Raw genomic sequence first — 16407 nt, 5'->3', positions numbered from 1 at the left:
CTCCCTATCCCGCCCCTCTAGGTGGTCACAAAGCACCAAGCTGATCTCCCTGTGCTATGCGGCTGCTTCCCACTAGCTTTCTATTTTACGTTTGGTAGTGTATATATGTCCATGCCACTCTCTCACTTTGTCCCAGCTTATCCTTCACCCTCTCCGTATCCTCAAGTCCATTCTCTAGTATGTCTGCATATTTATTCCCATCTTGCCCCTAGGTTCTTCTGACCTTTTTTCTTTTTTTCTTTTTTTAGATTCCATATATATGTGTTAGCAAACGGTATTTGTTTTTCTCTTTCTGACTTACTTCACTCTGTATGACAGTCTCTAGGTCCGTCCACCTCACTACAAATAACTCAGTTTTGTTCCTTTTTATGGCTGAGTAATATTCCATTGCATATATATGCCACATCTTCTTTATCCATTCATCTCTGGGGGCTGTCTTAACATCCAATCCACCATGAGTCTAGGATGCCTTTCTGCAGTGTTAAGACTGAAAACTACATTTCCCAGATTTCCTTGCAACCAGAGGGTCTGGATGTGATGCAGGTTCTGAGAATCGGGTGATGTGAGTGAGGCTTGAAAGATGTAGATAGCACTTTTGGGCTGCTTCTGCTGGCAAGAAGGTCATGGGACTGTTGGCTCCCTCTGCCCTTCCTGGCCAGTGTTCAGCATTCCCACATCAGCTTCCCGAGGGACAAGAGGCAAAGGCCTGGGAATCCATGTTTTGCTTGTGTGGCTCTAGCAGAAAGTTCCGTTGTGGTGGCTTCCTGATCTCTGGATCTCAGCAAAGGCAATATGTTCAGTGGTTCCAGAGGCGGCTTCCTGAATTCTCATCTTCCTGAGTGGAAGAGGTAGTAGCTCTCCTAGTGGGTTCTATCTGCTGTGATCTGGGAGTCATTCCTGAGGGCCCAGTCTAGAGCATGCTCTTCAGTCCTTCCAACAATTTTAACAGTGTTTAAATCCCCCTCTGCTGAAAATACTGTGGTGGTTTCTGTTGTCCGCAACTGACCTCTAATTTGATACAAAATCCACTGGAGAAAGGATATTCCAGAATAAAGGGCTAATCAATAATTCAAAAGCTGTCAAAAAGTCAAGATGAGGATTTTATGCATGCATGCCAGCATCCATCCATTATAACAATTAACATTGCAAAGTCCCTAATGGGTACCAGGTACCACACTGGACATTTGGGAATACTGTACAAAGATGAATAAAAGTCTTTCCCCTCAAGGATTCAGTCTAGTGGGGGAGAGAATCATGAATATAAATGTAATAGATTGTGGCAAGCACAATGATAGAGGCATATTCAGAGAGTTAGCATTAGAAAAGAGGAAGGGCACCTAACCTAGAGTGAGACTCTGGGAGGAAAGTAGGTTTCTTGAAGGGAGAAACACAAGCTAAATATTGAAGGATGAGTCTTTTTATTTAGTTAATAAATACCGAACGCTTACCATGGGTTAAGCATGGTGCTAAGATCTTTATATGCTAGACCTCATGGAATCCTCCAAACATTCACATGAAGTGGAGAGTATTATTAGCAGAGGCAACAGCATTAGCAAAGGCAGGGATGAGAAACACTGTTCCAGTTGACACCTGAAGATAGGGCCCCATCTCCCACCCTCTGCAAGACGGTAGGAGCCCAACTTGGATAAGACAACAAACCCAGATGAGTTTCACATGGACCAGCACCTCTCTTCCAGCTTTTTGTAGTTTTTTACCTCTCTGGCCTGCTCAGCCTCCTTATTCCCTCATTCTCCCCTTAAAACTCTGTTTTAGATTTGCTTTTATCATAATATACCACCAGGTACTGATGTTATGCAGGAGGAAACGTATAGCCTCAGCTGCCAGCTTTTACTGGAAGGTATCTACCAAATGAACTTGTGACTAGCGATTAAATTGGCCTAAAGCAGACTGCAATGTTGTGGGAAAGGAAACTAAAAGCCCGTGCACCCTCCTTCTGTGGAGAGGGTCATATTTGATCCCTGAGACCTTCCCTTAGTGCCTACTGAGTACCTCTTTAAGATCAGTAGGTGAATACTGATCTTCAAGGGCTGGACAGAAAGCATTCTAGCCATCGTAAAGGTCAAGGTCATCCTCTGGCAGTGTAGTTAACAAAACAGAGTTAACAATTTTCTACCACTTCTAATTAAAACTTGATTACTTAGAGGCATTCAGTTTGCTCATGATTGCTTAAGTTAAATATAAATGAATAAAGGAAAACCTAGCCAAAACAGAACTCCTGCTCTAAATTTTAAATCAACCTATTCTGTATGCCTGTTCAGAGGAAGCTGGTTGAGGTTAAATGAAGAACAATTTGAAAACTCAAGAATCAACCTAAGTGAAGTTATAACATATGAGAAACCTAAAGGTAAAAATATGTCATACACATTTTATTTGGTGTTTCATGCTAGGTCGATTAAAAAAAAAACAATTTGGTTGAACAGATTTTTCTTTTAATATGACTATGTGTACATGGACAACTGAGAACAGGGAAAAACCCCAAATTAATGTTTTTAACAAATTACAGCTGTTACTAAAGACGGTATGCTTGGATTTTAAGGAAATGGTCCAATAAATGAACAGTCCCGCATTCAATCTAGATTAATCAATCCCACTTTGAATAAAAACACATTCGAGTGGCAGAAGTTTACCTTTTTTAAACACTCCATAATAAAAAAATGCGTTCCCTCAGTGTTCTCTCTCCTTCAGTATTTAGTTATTAGTAGTCTCTCAAATGGTAAAATAAAATTGAATTTATATTATCAAATGAAAGTGCAAGTTTGTACAGCCAAGCTCAGCAGCGAAAGTGAAGAAGGATGAAGGGTGAAAGCTGATGGATGCCACGCAGAACAAGGACCTTCACGAAGGTATCATCCTGCCATGTCCTGGGTGCCAAACACAGTCCACATTCCATCATTTTTTCATTGCTCTTAAACGAGCAAAACCAAATTCTCTTTTTTATTTAAAGAAATATTAAATCTTTATTCTCCCCCACCTCCAAATAATTTGTGATCAGGTAAGGCAAAGGTAAGTCCCACCATCACTGGGGACAGCAGCAATAAACAGACTTCAGAAATAGCCCTGAATCATCAACAACATTCTCTCATGGTAACATAAGGAATGCATCTCATAAATCAAATTCTGCAACGTTGTCACATTGTTCTAATTTATTTGATTAGTTTATCTGAAAAAAACTTTATAAATACATTATTTAAGAGGACAGTAAATTATTTTCTTGCTCTGAAAAAATAATGTTCTTTTTTTTCACATTTTAAAACTGTTGAGTATGTTTTGCAAAAGGAGATGCAAGAAGAATGGGACAGTGGGGTTTGCAGAATGTCCATGTACAAGTTGCATTTACAAGAACCTGGTAATCTGCCTCTACAAATAGAGCTCTTTGCAATATAATATTTAAACAAACAGGCTTAATTTAAACATCTCTCCTATTCACTCTACTTGTTGAACCAAGAGGTACTTATATTTCAAGTATTACACTGTAAAAGGTAAAAATTTTTGTGCCAATTTTACATGTTAGCTTTTAAAGTCCAAAATATCTATGTGAAAAATCATGCCTACTCGTCCCATTTCTTTTACAGCCAAATGCTCTCATCTTTTAGAGAATGCAGAAAAATATTGATTTCCTAAGAAGGAGCACACTGGAAAAAGCTATTTTAAAGTACTGAAGAACAAGGGAGGATTTCTTTTTCTCTATTGGCGAAAATTATTAGAAAAGCTATCCAGTCTGTTGTCTTTAGCTGGTTTTAATAAAGTCTTTTCAAAATGATGGTCAAGAAACCTTTAGAAAACTGGGGAAGGGGAGATGCTCCTTTGTAGCATGGAAGGAATTCCATTAATTGTAGAAATTCTTATTAAATTTCTGCTTTGGTTCTTTAGAAGAAATGCTCATATAACTTCTATATTAGGAGACAGAAAAAAGAACAGATTAATATGACATTTATCTAAAATCTTAAAGAATACTACAGTAATATCTTACATTCCTAAAACTTTACCATGCTTTTATATACATTGTCTTATATAAGAACAGGCAATTTTATCAGGATCCGTGGTCTTATATGTAAGTGAATTCTACCACTAATAGGAAAACATGTCCTTTTCTTTAACTTAGGCTATATATCATTTCCTTTTCCAAACTGCGTTAAGTCAACTGTACTTTTCTTTGAGAACAGGGACTTTACATTCATTTGTCTTGAATCCTCAGTCCCCGATACTTCGGGTTCCAGCCATACGTTGGAGGTTACATAAATGTTGGTTGATAAGTAGTCATGACCACAAAAGAAACCTAACACCACTTAATATCACAGACACTGGACTATGTTCCTAGAGAAGGTATGGAAGAGTGAGAATGAAATGACAGGTACATCAAAAGGTGATTTAAAGCCTGGCGAATGAAGCAGGAAGTCATCTGAATGTTCCTTCCATCTCTCTGAATCTGTGACGTGACAAAGCAGGAAGCTGTACCAGGAATGTTTCCGCCAACACACAGGTAATCAGATTGTTCTCAAAGGCTTAAGAGTCAGAATGTCAGGCTTTATAGCTTCCACTGACAGCTGGACCTTCTTCCTTTTACAATCTAGAAAAGTAGATCACTAAAGGGAAGTTACACTCCCCAGGTCAGTATATTAGAGAAGGAAAAAAGACTAGCTTCATTTGGATAGGAGGTTCAAAGTTGGCTTTTTCAACCAGTTTTAAAGTGGGAAATATGTTAAAAGTGCACAGATGGAATCTAAATGACAAAACAATTTGACCACAAATAATGCTTTACCGACTCATCTATAAACATCCTGAATTTGCTTGGCTCTCTTCATAACAGTATAAAAAGATGCTGGTCAATACATGAAAGTGAGGTGCTGGGAGAGAAGCTGATAGAAATCAAAGAGGTTTGAAAAGACATGGAGCTGGATTATCCCACTTGTTCTTGACACTGATGGGACTGTGCTGTTGAGTTACTATGAGCACTGCACTGGTAATTTTTTTATGTTGTTATTTCTCTGGGTCCTGTAAAGCTATCGTTCTTTTTGCACAATGACTTCAGGTTAAGTGTGAGTTCCAGAGACAGGGTATAAGAGAGTCACTTGCAGTTTCAACAGCTACGGTCACTCAACAAGGGATGGAAGGCCCTTGGGCTCAGTATGCTCCTAGTCCGGAATATTAGTCGCATTACCTTAAATTGTAACTATCTTATTACATTTAAAAAGGACAACAGTATATCATCCCAGGTTGCTAAACCCAAATGAGAGAAAAATGGTGGGAGAACATGTTGGCAGTCTTAAAATGTCTGAAGAACTGAGAAAGATGGAATAGAAACCAAACAAACCTTTTCTCTAGTGGACAGACTGGGTTCAATGGCCACTCAGTTATGGTCTTCTGTCTTAATATGAAGCGTGATCTGGGCACGCAATATGAAGCACTGCCACTGGGCAATGAGTGCCGCTCCGTGAGGAGAGGCCCATGGATACCCAGTGGGTGCTGCGGACCGAATTTCTACACTGAGTGGCAGAACAAGAGCGGCCCTAGAAGTTGCCCAACCCAACTCAAAATTGAACTGCTAATGACCCATGCACAATCTCTTCCACGTGGCTTATTTGGTCCCTTGAAGGACAAAGTGTGCCACAGTCACACAGCAGAAGGTTCATTCCCTCTTGGGTGTCACATATTTATTTCTGATGATTACTGAAGGGAGTTCGAGGCAAGCTTACCTGCTGTTTGCTGTGTTTGAACACCATCTACCTGAGGCAGGGTCCCAAGTGTCCCTTCATCACCAAAGGCCAAAATAGGATTCAAAGGAATGTCTGGACTCTCGCTGTTGGTGACCTCTAATCTGGATGGTTTAGATCCAATGGGTAAATTTATAATTTCTTCAAAATCTTCATTCTGAACTGATATTCCATTTTCATTTGGTTGTTTTTCCAAATTGGGAGTACTACGGAGTTTGAAACATCAAAATCAAAAGGAGTTAGTATTAAAACTGGAAAACATTTTTAGGACAAACTGTTTTATAATAAATACTTCTATAATCTTACAATCGAAATGTTAGAATGATTGACCTCATCATTACTAACAAAAATGGTGAATTCTGACATATTTGTACTTTAAATTCTTATTTAAAAAAACAGCTTTTAAAAATAAAACTTATCAAGTGGACCAAGTTATCAATTAGAATAGATCCTCATCATCAACAGTTCTACATATATTTAACATGCCTGTCTACTGCAGGCATTTTATATCTCTTTGTCTTATAAAGAGTAGCCCTTATTAGGATCTGTACTTCAAAGATGAGGAGATTGTGGGGGGGATAATTTGCACAAGTCACACAACTACTGGGAGACAGTCCAGATTGAATGCGTGATCTCTGGTCCTATGTTTTTCTCATAATCCCATTTTTTATAGTCCCAGCTATTCAAATTCCAGCCCTTCCTGGGTGTCTCCAGCTTCCTAAAACATGTGCATAATTTTATAGGTAAATTGTTGAAGACCAACCTTCTCATCTTTGCCCCTTAAATCTGCCTCTGACCCCACCTTATTCTTATTAATTCATGGTTAATATCTTGGATTTTTGAGCTACATTTTTTAAAAAATAATTTATTTTATTTATTTATTTTTGGCTGTGCTGGGTCTTCGTTACTGCATGCAGGCTTTCTCTAGCTATGTTGAGCGGGGGGCTACTCTTCGTTTCCGTGCGCGGGCTTCTCACTGCAGTGGCTTCTCGTGTTTCAGAGCACGGGCTCTAGGCTTACAGGCTCAGTAGTTGTGGTGCATGGGCTTAGTTACTCCAAGGCATGTGGGATCTTCCTGGACCAGGGCTCGAACCCGTGTCCCCTGAATTGGCAGGTGGATTCTTAACCACTGTGCCACCAGGGAAGCCCTTCGAGCTACATTTAACTGGCCAACAAATTCTTAGTTTCTACCTATAGTTTCTCTTAGGGTTTTTTTTTTGGCTGCGTTGGGTCTTCGTTGCTGTGCGTGGGCTTTCTCTAGTTGCGGCGACCGGGGGCTATTCTTTGTTGTGGTGCGCAGGCTCAGTAGTTGTGGCTCGTGGGCTCGGAAGTTGTGGCGCACGGGCTTAGTTGTTCCACGGCATGTGGGATCTTCCCGTACCAGGGATCAAACCCGTGTCCCCTGCGTTGGCAGGCAGATTCTTAACCACTGCACCACCAGGGAAGTCCCTCTCTTAGGTTTTTCACTCCCTTTACACACTCCGTAACCAAATAGGCAGCCCGTTAGGTTATATGTTCATTATTATGCTTTACAATGCAGCAAAACAATGCCTGTGCACCAAATGAATGCTAGATTAATTTTATTGTTCACTTGATCTGACTGCAGCAGTAAACATATTTGCAAACTTCATAATTTGTTCAGTGGCTCATGTATAAAAAATGACCCTATTTGACAAAATTCTAGAGTTAAAATTTTCAAATGGAAAATATTAATAAGACTAAAAATGTGAAACAAAAATCATGATGATTTTAACTTCTAATACACACTCATCATAAACAATGTTTACCTGTAGACAGAGATCAGAAAGGCAGGTCTCTACTGTCAGTAATGCCAAAAATTGACCTTTCGTAAGTTAGTCTTTTTCCGTCTCCTTCCCAAATGGTGAAAATGAAGCTAGTAGACATCTAATCTTTCCATTTTTTTTTTTTTAAGGAATCTTTGCTTTTTTTTTTTTCCCTATAGAGGAAATAGTTTACTTTCCCCAGTCAGTGAGATACATTGATTTGTGGAACATATTCTAAAACATTTCTGATTTGGGTATTATGGTATTTTTTGTTAATTATTAAACCCTTTCTTCTAGAAAAAAAATAAAGATGCCTGACCTAAGTGCTTCACAAGGTATTGCAGGGTATGTTGAAAATATTATTTGTAAAAGTGACGTGGAAGAGAACATAAAAATATTATACAGATTCAGACTACAACGGTGCGTTTCCGCTATTTCACTAAGGAGGGGAGAAGAGGCTCGGCATCACGGTAGCCTACATTAGCGCGTGTGCACTCGCACACACACCCCGTCCTAATACCCGCCGTTATAGTGCTTGCGCTGCCACGCCCTTCCTCCTGCTCTTTCCCAGTACCAATGGGCTTTCTGTAATCAGGGGAAGAGTTTTGGTTCCCATCCCAGAGAGATTTTTAAGTAGAAGTTTTGGCAAAAGAAATGCATCTTCAAAGCCCTTGTTCCTTGACCATGTCAACTCCTGTCACCTTCCAGGCCTGCGTGTGCTGACAAGCTGCAATGGCAACGCCAACCCCAGGCTTGAATCAACAGCTGACCTCATTTCCCCTCCCACTCTTACCCAACCACCCCGCCCATTCTTAATTCTTAGCCATTAGAGGAATAATCATGCCCTATGCTCTGGATGAACAATTAGTAAATGTTCAGAGGACACTGTGACCAGCAGAAACTATAAAACTGAAGCTGAAGTTGCTGGGGTTAGGGTTTATGGATCTGTGTGTCCTCTTAAGATACAAGTATTGGCTTTTGAATTCCCCTTCTTTGGCTACTCTCTGGAGGTTGAAGTTGGATGCAAGACTCTTGAAGATATGTTTCAGGTTCTTATACAATGATTAATCACTTGATTTTACCACTGAAGAGAGTCAGCTAAAGTATAAGCTAATTGTATTCCTCAGAGAGAATTATCAGTGGCTTAAAAAACCTATCCCTTGTTATAATAATGGGGTTCTCTGTGGTACTTTTTATCCTTTTCTAAAAATCTCTGACATCAATGAACTAAATGCCATAAATTATAGTAGTTGGAAATGAGTATTTTATTTGAAAATCAAACTATAACTAAAAAAATGAAATATCACTTAATATATCTCTTGGGTAATTATGACAATAAATTTATTAAACATAATCAAACGCTTATTAAAATCTCTCTTAGGAAAATTATTTTCTTTGGTATTATACTGGGCAAATTAAAAAAAGTTTTTACTGTCCCAGACAGATATACATAGATACCTTATGACTTATAGTTATCTTAGGATGTCCATCTTAGGACAACTTGTCTTTTCATGGCTTCCAACAATATAAAATGTTGTATAGTATGTGTTTTTAGATTAAGAAAAGAATTTATGTATATCAAATCATTATGCCATATACCTTAAACTTATACAGTGCTGTATGTCAATTATATCTCAGTAAAACTGGAAGAAAAAAGATCTTAGATCTTAAAAGACATTTTTCTATCTATTAAAAAAGTTAATCTGAGGAGCTTCAATTCTCTTATGGTAGCAAAGACTCTGGCATTAGAGACAGAACTCATAATTCAGTAAATTCTGATAATTAAAAAGTTGCAGCTGAAAAATTTGAACATTATTATAAATATTTCTACAAGTTCTCTATGACTGGATTTCTAGGCACAGGCTATGATTACCCTTAATTTTCAGTTTTGAGAGCACTCTTACAACGCTGTCAGTATAAATGCAAGGGAACAGGAAGGCAATCTTTCTTTAACCCACACTTCTTAACTATTGTTAGCAACCATCTGTTTCCTCAATAAGAAGCTCTACTACTAGTAAAAGAAATATTGGCATCTAAATTACTTTTACTGAGGAACAAACCTGTGACTCACTATAATATTATATACAGTGAAAATACAGCTGCTGTATATCATCAAAGGGTGTGAAGATGGTCCAGGGTCATGCCAAATACATACAAAGGAAAGTATCAAATTATTCCCTGTAATTTTGTTTGATAGCCACACAAAAACCTCACCATCATATTTAGAGATTCAAGAAAAAAAGACATTTTCCTTTTCTCAGATTACAGAGTTACTAGCTCTACCAAACATTAATGAACCTAAATAAATCTTCATGTTAAAACTCAAATTCTGTCTGGCCCCAGAAAATTCTGGTGGGATTGGTGGGCCAAAAACAGTCGTGCTTTGCTCTAATGTGCATCAGTAAGAAAGGCCGCAGTTGTCTCACTCACCTCTCCACAGTCACTTCTGATTGGTGTGAGGCAACCACATGGGGGCTGGCTGCTGGTTCTCCTTGTCCTGGAGAGTTTGTCATATTTGGAAGTGCAGATACCGCTGGACATGGCAAAGAAGATGAAACAAAGGGTTACTACTACTCGACTATCAAACCCAAACCCCAGGAGCCAGAATGCCTGGATTTATGTCCTGGCTCTGCTAGTTACCAGCTGTGTGACCCTGGGCAAGCCACAAACGCTCCGTGCCTCAGTTTCCTCATGGATAGTAATAGTACCTAACTCATAGGCTACTGTGAGAATTAAATGTATCAACACATGCAAAGTACTTAGAACACTGCCCAGCACATTGTAAGGGTGGAAATCAGTGCTGTGATTATTTCTGCTTGCATCACATTGACTTTGGACAAAAAAGTATGTAATACTGAAACCAAAGCAATTGATGCAGATAACAGCAAGTTGATTTGGTCAGGCCGATGCTGAACAAATTATTACTGAAGGCTTTGGAGCAAATCACCAAGAAATACCCTAAGTGATGAAAAATATTTTGGAAAATTCAGTTTTAGTCCCACTTAAGAATGGTAGGGATTTCATGCATGGAAGGCCAGTGAATTGTACCTAACTGTGCTACCTAGTCATTCAATATTCCCCACTGGAGTCTAGTGTGAGCAAACAATATGGATGACTGACTTTAAAATCTGGGCCAGGTTTACGTAAAATCTTAAGAAGAAGAGACTAATAACTTAAAAGCTGCCAACATTTGCAAAGCTGGTAATAGGAATCTTCTGAGAAGACTTCTGATAGGTCTGCAAACTTGCCTGCCTGCCCAGCCTAGAATTCTCTTGGGAGCACTGGTGATACCATTCAGTCCTCAACCAAATGTGGGACCAGGAGAAGAGGAACATACGTTAGATAATCCTCAGGCCTCGTTTTAGCACTATTAACTCAAACCAAATTTATTATGAGAGTTGATAAACACAGGTGTGATGACTGACAAGTTACACCTTCCTTCTGGCCATTGTTCATTCTCGAATTGAGGTACAAAGAATAATCGAAAGAATTGATAGGGGAATAGCAGGAAGACACATGGAAAAACAAAAAAACCAACAAGGAGCCTGGCCATGTACAAACTACAGCATCGGCTCCTCAAATAATCCTGGGTTGGTGTAATTTACATTCTAAAATGCTCATTCTGATGACTTACTGGGTGCCATGCCTGCTTTAAGCCTGAATGTATCACAACATTCTTGGAGGCAACCTGTTAAAAATGCAGTGGGGTTAATATGCAACCATTAGGCTATTCTCCAAACAAATATAATTAGGGCATCTTTAAAAGAGAATGAAAAGCCCCACACTGAAGGGATTATGACATAGAGGAACTCGGATAGCCTCTACTGAAGTAAAACCAAATCCCCAAATACCAGTATTTTACATTTGAAAACCCCAGAACAGAGAATGTTCTTGCACATAAATCATCTCATTTGATCTTTACTCCAGTCTACAATAAACAGTAAAAGAAACTGAGGTATCTCTGGTCCTTTCTTTTCATATTGATACTGCAGATGAGGAAAGAGGAAGACTGAATAATGAATTATCGACCAACCACCTGTATGTACAATCATGAAGACCACGTGGAATCACGGAAGGAGCCAAATTACAAGCTGGTGACTTGGACTCCAGCTGTACGAGCTGGGCCTGTCACTCAATCTGAGTTCTCCTCGGGGGTAGGGACCTCGGCTGACCTGCTCACACTGAATCCTAGCACCTACAAAAGGGCCTGGCACACAAAAGTTTTCTGAAAATGCCTGCTTACTCCAAGATAAGGCATCTCCTATCTCACAGGCCTGCAATGGAAATTAAACAAGAAAATGTATGCAGATGTATCTGACACAAAGAAGGCATTTAATAAATATTAGTTGAGTGTGAGTACTAAAATACTAAGATAAATTTTACTTTTATATACACCAAATTTGGTTTAAAATCACCAAGAAATTAATCATCTTTGTCCAAAGCCTATGGCATATGAACAACTTTCTAATGAAATTTCAACAAATTTCAAATTTTAACTCTATTCTGAAGTCAGAACTAAAAGAAATAACATTTAAATCCTTTTCTGAGAAATGCCATAAGTACAAGTTGTCAAAATGTTTAAATTTAATGTCCTTAATAGCAAATATAAACACAGATTCCTTTAGCAGATAGTAAATGACAAATGAAATTTAATTTTATAAACTCAAAGAAAATTCTTCTAATCGTGTGTGTATATACACAGATACGTGTGTATACATATCTATAGAGGCATACATACACATAGATATATAGAGAGACATATATATGATATAAAATGACTTAAGATATTAAATACTCCATTAGAGTATAAACAAATGTGAAAAAAATCTGCTAGAAATGCTAGAGATTTTTAGATAAAGGGGATTATTTGTGGACTAGATGAGAAACACCTAAGCTTCTGTGAGTCAATGAGTATTTTTATTTTAAATCAATGTTTATCTTGACCTCCACAGAATAAATTAAAAAATTTTATATTTGTATTGATTTGAGTTCACTGAAATAAGTACCTGTTTCTCTAATGAGCGCTCCCTTGGTTATATCTCCATTTCTCTGATCAACGGTTTTCTAACAAAGAAAAAAAAAAAAAAAGATTTATTAATAAAAAACAAACAAACGAAAGTAAAAAAAAAGCCATTAAGAATAGTTAAAAAAAAGGCCATCTCAATACCTTATCTGAAGCTTCTGTTCTTCTGGTTCTTTTCATTATCTCCTCAAGCCGCTACAAAAAAGGCAGAATTGAGCAAACACATCAGATATGGAAAGAAAGCTAGCCTGGCGCATTTCACTGACTAAGCAAATAGCAGGGCATTGAAACATGTCCATTATTTTGGGAAAATATAATTGTCTTTGTCTTAACTGGAGTTACTCAAAGAAGTTGAAATTGGCTTAAGCCGCATGAATTGCAAGCAACTGTTTTTGGTGAAGCCTGAAACACCAAGAGCTATTTCTTTGGAGGAGAACATTAATACTGAGAGCTACTTTAGTTAACCTGGAATGGGCAGGACACTTTTGTTTTCTGATGGCAGTGAGCTAGTCTCTTGGTCTGGAGCCGGCTTCAGTCTAGGCAGAATCAAGAGCAGCAAGGGCGCCAGGCTGCGGGGGCAGAGACGCAACTACCTTCTTCCTCTCCAGGCGCTCCTGCTCTTCTCTCTGGAAATGCTTCTCCCGTTCCTGCCGGACCCTCTCTGCTTCTTCCCGAACACGAGCTTCTTCTTCTTTCTGAAAACGGGAAGTCGGTATCTGCTTCTTACACACAGGCCGTCTTTGCCCGCTGCCCTCAAGGTCCCGGGGCGCCCGAGGACGGAGAACGCGAGGACCACGAGCGCACACGGGGGAGACACAAGCACTCCTAACCACACGCTCAACAGCTTCCTCTTCCCATCTGGGCTGCCCCTTGCCCCATCTTGAGCCAAGGCTGTGCCGACCTGCTTCCCGGGCGGGAGCCGGCCCCCCGCTACCTGTTTCTGGATGCGCTCCATCTCCTCCCGCTCGCGCCGGGCCCGCTCCTCCTCCTGCCGCCGCAGCTGCTCTTCCCTCTCCCTGGCTTGCCGAGCTTCCAGCTGGCGGGCTTCCTCCTCTCGGCGGGTTCTCTCTTCAGCCACCCTTTGGGCCAATTCTTCTCGCTTTTGTCTGGAAAAAGACAAAACAAGACGAAGATACGTGAGGGGACTTCCTTGGCAAGGCGCGATCGAGTTTGTGGTTACCGCGAGAACAGTTTGTTGGGAGGTCTGGCCGACAGCATCCACTGATCCACGTGAGGCCACCCTCTCTCCTTCCTCCTCCCCTTCCAGCCTCCCGTTGCCTCGTGGGAAACAGACGCAGAATGTATCCACTCATATTCTGAGGAGAGCTTGTTTTCTTTCTTTCTTTTTTTTTTTTTTTTTGCGGTACGTGGGCCTCTCACTGTTGTGGCCTCTCCCGCTGCAGACCACAGGCTCTGGACGCGCAGGCTCAGTGGCCATGGCTCACGGGCTCAGCCGCTCCGCGACATGTGGGATCTTCCCGAACCGGGGCACGAACCCGTGTCCCCTGCATCGGCAGGCGGACTCTCAACCACTGCGCCACCAGGGAAGACCCTGTTTTCTTGTTTTTTTTTTTTAAAGGATCTGAAATATAACTATCTTTAAAGGCTGAGATCTGTTTAATCCAATAATGTGACTTTTTAGTAACGAATTTAACGCTCCCCTCCAAATCTCTGTAAGTAAATAAAGGTTATAATGTTCTGTTTCAGTACAGGGACAAGATGGACCATGTAAGCTCCCTGTTGGGACCAAGGGTAGGGCATGTCCAAGATGGCGGCCCAGCACTGGGGCTGCCGTCCTTTCTGGAGAGGCAGTTCTGCTTATTTGAAGAACAATTATATTGACATTAGCCTTATTAGCTCCAGAAGGAGGGCAACTAAGCAAACTGCCCCTGGCATACTGTCTGGCAGGCAGTCATGGGGCACTTAACTATCTCACGCAGCTACCCTCTGAGAGGAATACTATCTGGAAGAAAACATGAGCTGTTAATATGCAGCTTTAAGATAATGAGAAAGATAATGAGGAAACATGGAGATGAGAGATACGTTAAATAAAAAATTAAGACTGCACAACTGTACCTCTACTGTGGTTACAATTATGCAAATCTATGTGTGTATGTGTATATACACCCACACACTGTTCAGAGACTGGAAAGGGTGAACCAAAATGTACACAATTATTGAAATCTGGTAAGAATATGGATGATTTTTTTTTTTCTTTAAACCTTTCTCCCCAGTCCTTCGAAAACAAAACAAAAAACCCCTTCTCCATCAATTTTGTTGCACTGTCATTATAATAAGAAAATGTGGCTTACAAAAGTCGCTTAGTGCTCAGGGGAACACCAGGGGAGACTAATTCTGAAACAACTAAATAGATTCACCTTCAACACTACTATTACCTCTTCTCCCTGACTGCAGGCTTAATCCAAGGTGTCACTAGGGTGTCACTGAGCAGTGTCACTCCTTTACCTTTCGAGCTCTTTCGTCTCCCTCTTCTCCCTTTCGTCCTTCTCTCTCTGCTCTCGGGCCAGCCGCCTCTTCTCAGCTAGCAGCCTCGTGGCCTCTTCCGGGTCAGTGGTGCCCGCAGAGGTCTTCAGAGAAGCGATGGCAGTCACAGTGGATGAAGGGGCCGGAGTGGAGGCTGGAGCGGAGGCCGGTGCTGAGGCTGCCTCCGGAGCAGCTGTACAAACAAGTACAAGGAGAAAACCAGTTGGAAACAAAAGCCAAAGAACAACACAAAAACTAGCATCCCCCGCACCCCAGGCCTCGAATTCATCGCTATAAAAGAAAAGGGAATGTTTATTACTGCGCGTTCTCACGGTTTCACTGTATTCTATCTGTAACCGGGCAACAGATAACAAAAAGCCGCGTGTGTAAGTGAGACATCCGAAGCTGACACTCTGTCACCAAGCCTTATTTTTATACAAGTTAAATCAGTTAACAACATATATCGAATGTGTACTAAGTATAGAGCCTCATGTTAGGTTCTGTGGGAAGTTATACCCCAGGAAAAAGGAAGATGAGATCTTCCATTTGCCTTTCATTACGTTAAAAAAAAATTCCTTCTCTTTAGTGACTATTCATCACTAGAGGACTCAAGCCTTTCTGTGACCATGCCCAGTGTCCATACCACTGAGCCCGGACTCAGGCGGGAAGAGACCAAGGAAGAGGCCTCTTCTGTCTACCCAGAGCTGCCTCCAGGTCTGAGGAGGGAGGAACCAAGAGCCTCTTCGGGAGACGATGGCACCTGTGCTCCTTAGACATTGCAGGTCTCCACTGCCAGTTCTGATGCCAACATGCAAGATGAGAGTAGTTCTCTGACCTTATTTGGATTCAGGAAAAGGACCTAGGGGGCTGGGGCACCCCTGCCATAGGCACCATGGTGAGGTGTGACCCCTGGCACCTGACCACTCCAGACCCTCCTTTCAAGATCTGCATTTCTCCTCCTGCTCCCACAGATTTTTCTTTGCCCTCAGGACACTTTTTGGCCTTTCTCTTCTCCCTCTTTCCATGCAAACAGGTATTGGACTCATCCATTCCCTTACTATACTATCATTTGTCTTGAGTCACTATTCTTTCTTTGCCCCCCACCCTGTATCTTCAGATTAAGTCTTAAAGAGAAAACTCTTGAATGAAGACAATTTTCAGCAAGATACATTGAATTTCTAGTTCCAGGTGATTTTAAACTTCTAAACAGCATCTGGTTAACTTGGTAGAGATGAGATCCACTGGGTCTTTTGGAAAAAATTCTGACCTCTGTCAATCACATACGCTAAGCCAGTGGTCCCCAAACTCCAGTACACACAGGATAACTGCCACTCTATTTTATCTGGCAATCCTGCACAAGAGTCAACAGATGAGCTTAGTATCC

At 40.7% G+C, this 16407-nt stretch overlaps 1 protein-coding gene across 5 annotated transcripts in view; it reads right to left on the bottom strand.

The window, feature by feature from the left end:
* Positions 1-2372: 2372 nt before the first annotated feature.
* The window catches only part of MAP7 (microtubule associated protein 7), a 167794-nt gene continuing 153759 nt past the window's right edge, over positions 2373-16407 (bottom strand). For 4 of the 5 annotated variants that reach the window (XM_027085537.1, XM_027085558.1, XM_027085548.1 and 1 more), the window contains 8 exons: positions 15006-15216; positions 13474-13645; positions 13133-13234; positions 12684-12734; positions 12523-12580; positions 9947-10049; positions 5715-5938; positions 2373-3911 (listed from right to left, as the gene is read on the bottom strand). In XM_027085537.1, coding sequence (XP_026941338.1) covers positions 3901-3911; positions 5715-5938; positions 9947-10049; positions 12523-12580; positions 12684-12734; positions 13133-13234; positions 13474-13645; positions 15006-15216 — 932 coding nt within the window. In that variant the 3' untranslated portion in view covers positions 2373-3900. Of the gene's footprint in view, positions 3912-5714; positions 5939-9946; positions 10050-12522; positions 12603-12683; positions 12735-13132; positions 13235-13473; positions 13646-15005; positions 15217-16407 lie in introns of those variants that run through there. The other variant, XM_027085567.1, reaches the window with a different exon arrangement.

Source organism: Aethalodelphis obliquidens, unplaced genomic scaffold (genome assembly GCF_003676395.1).
Source record: "Aethalodelphis obliquidens isolate GAN/ISIS:26980383/991018 unplaced genomic scaffold, ASM367639v1 scaffold3, whole genome shotgun sequence".
In the NCBI taxonomy this organism is placed as follows: domain Eukaryota; kingdom Metazoa; phylum Chordata; class Mammalia; order Artiodactyla; family Delphinidae; genus Aethalodelphis; species Aethalodelphis obliquidens.
This window is presented reverse-complemented; position numbering and strand designations above follow the sequence as displayed.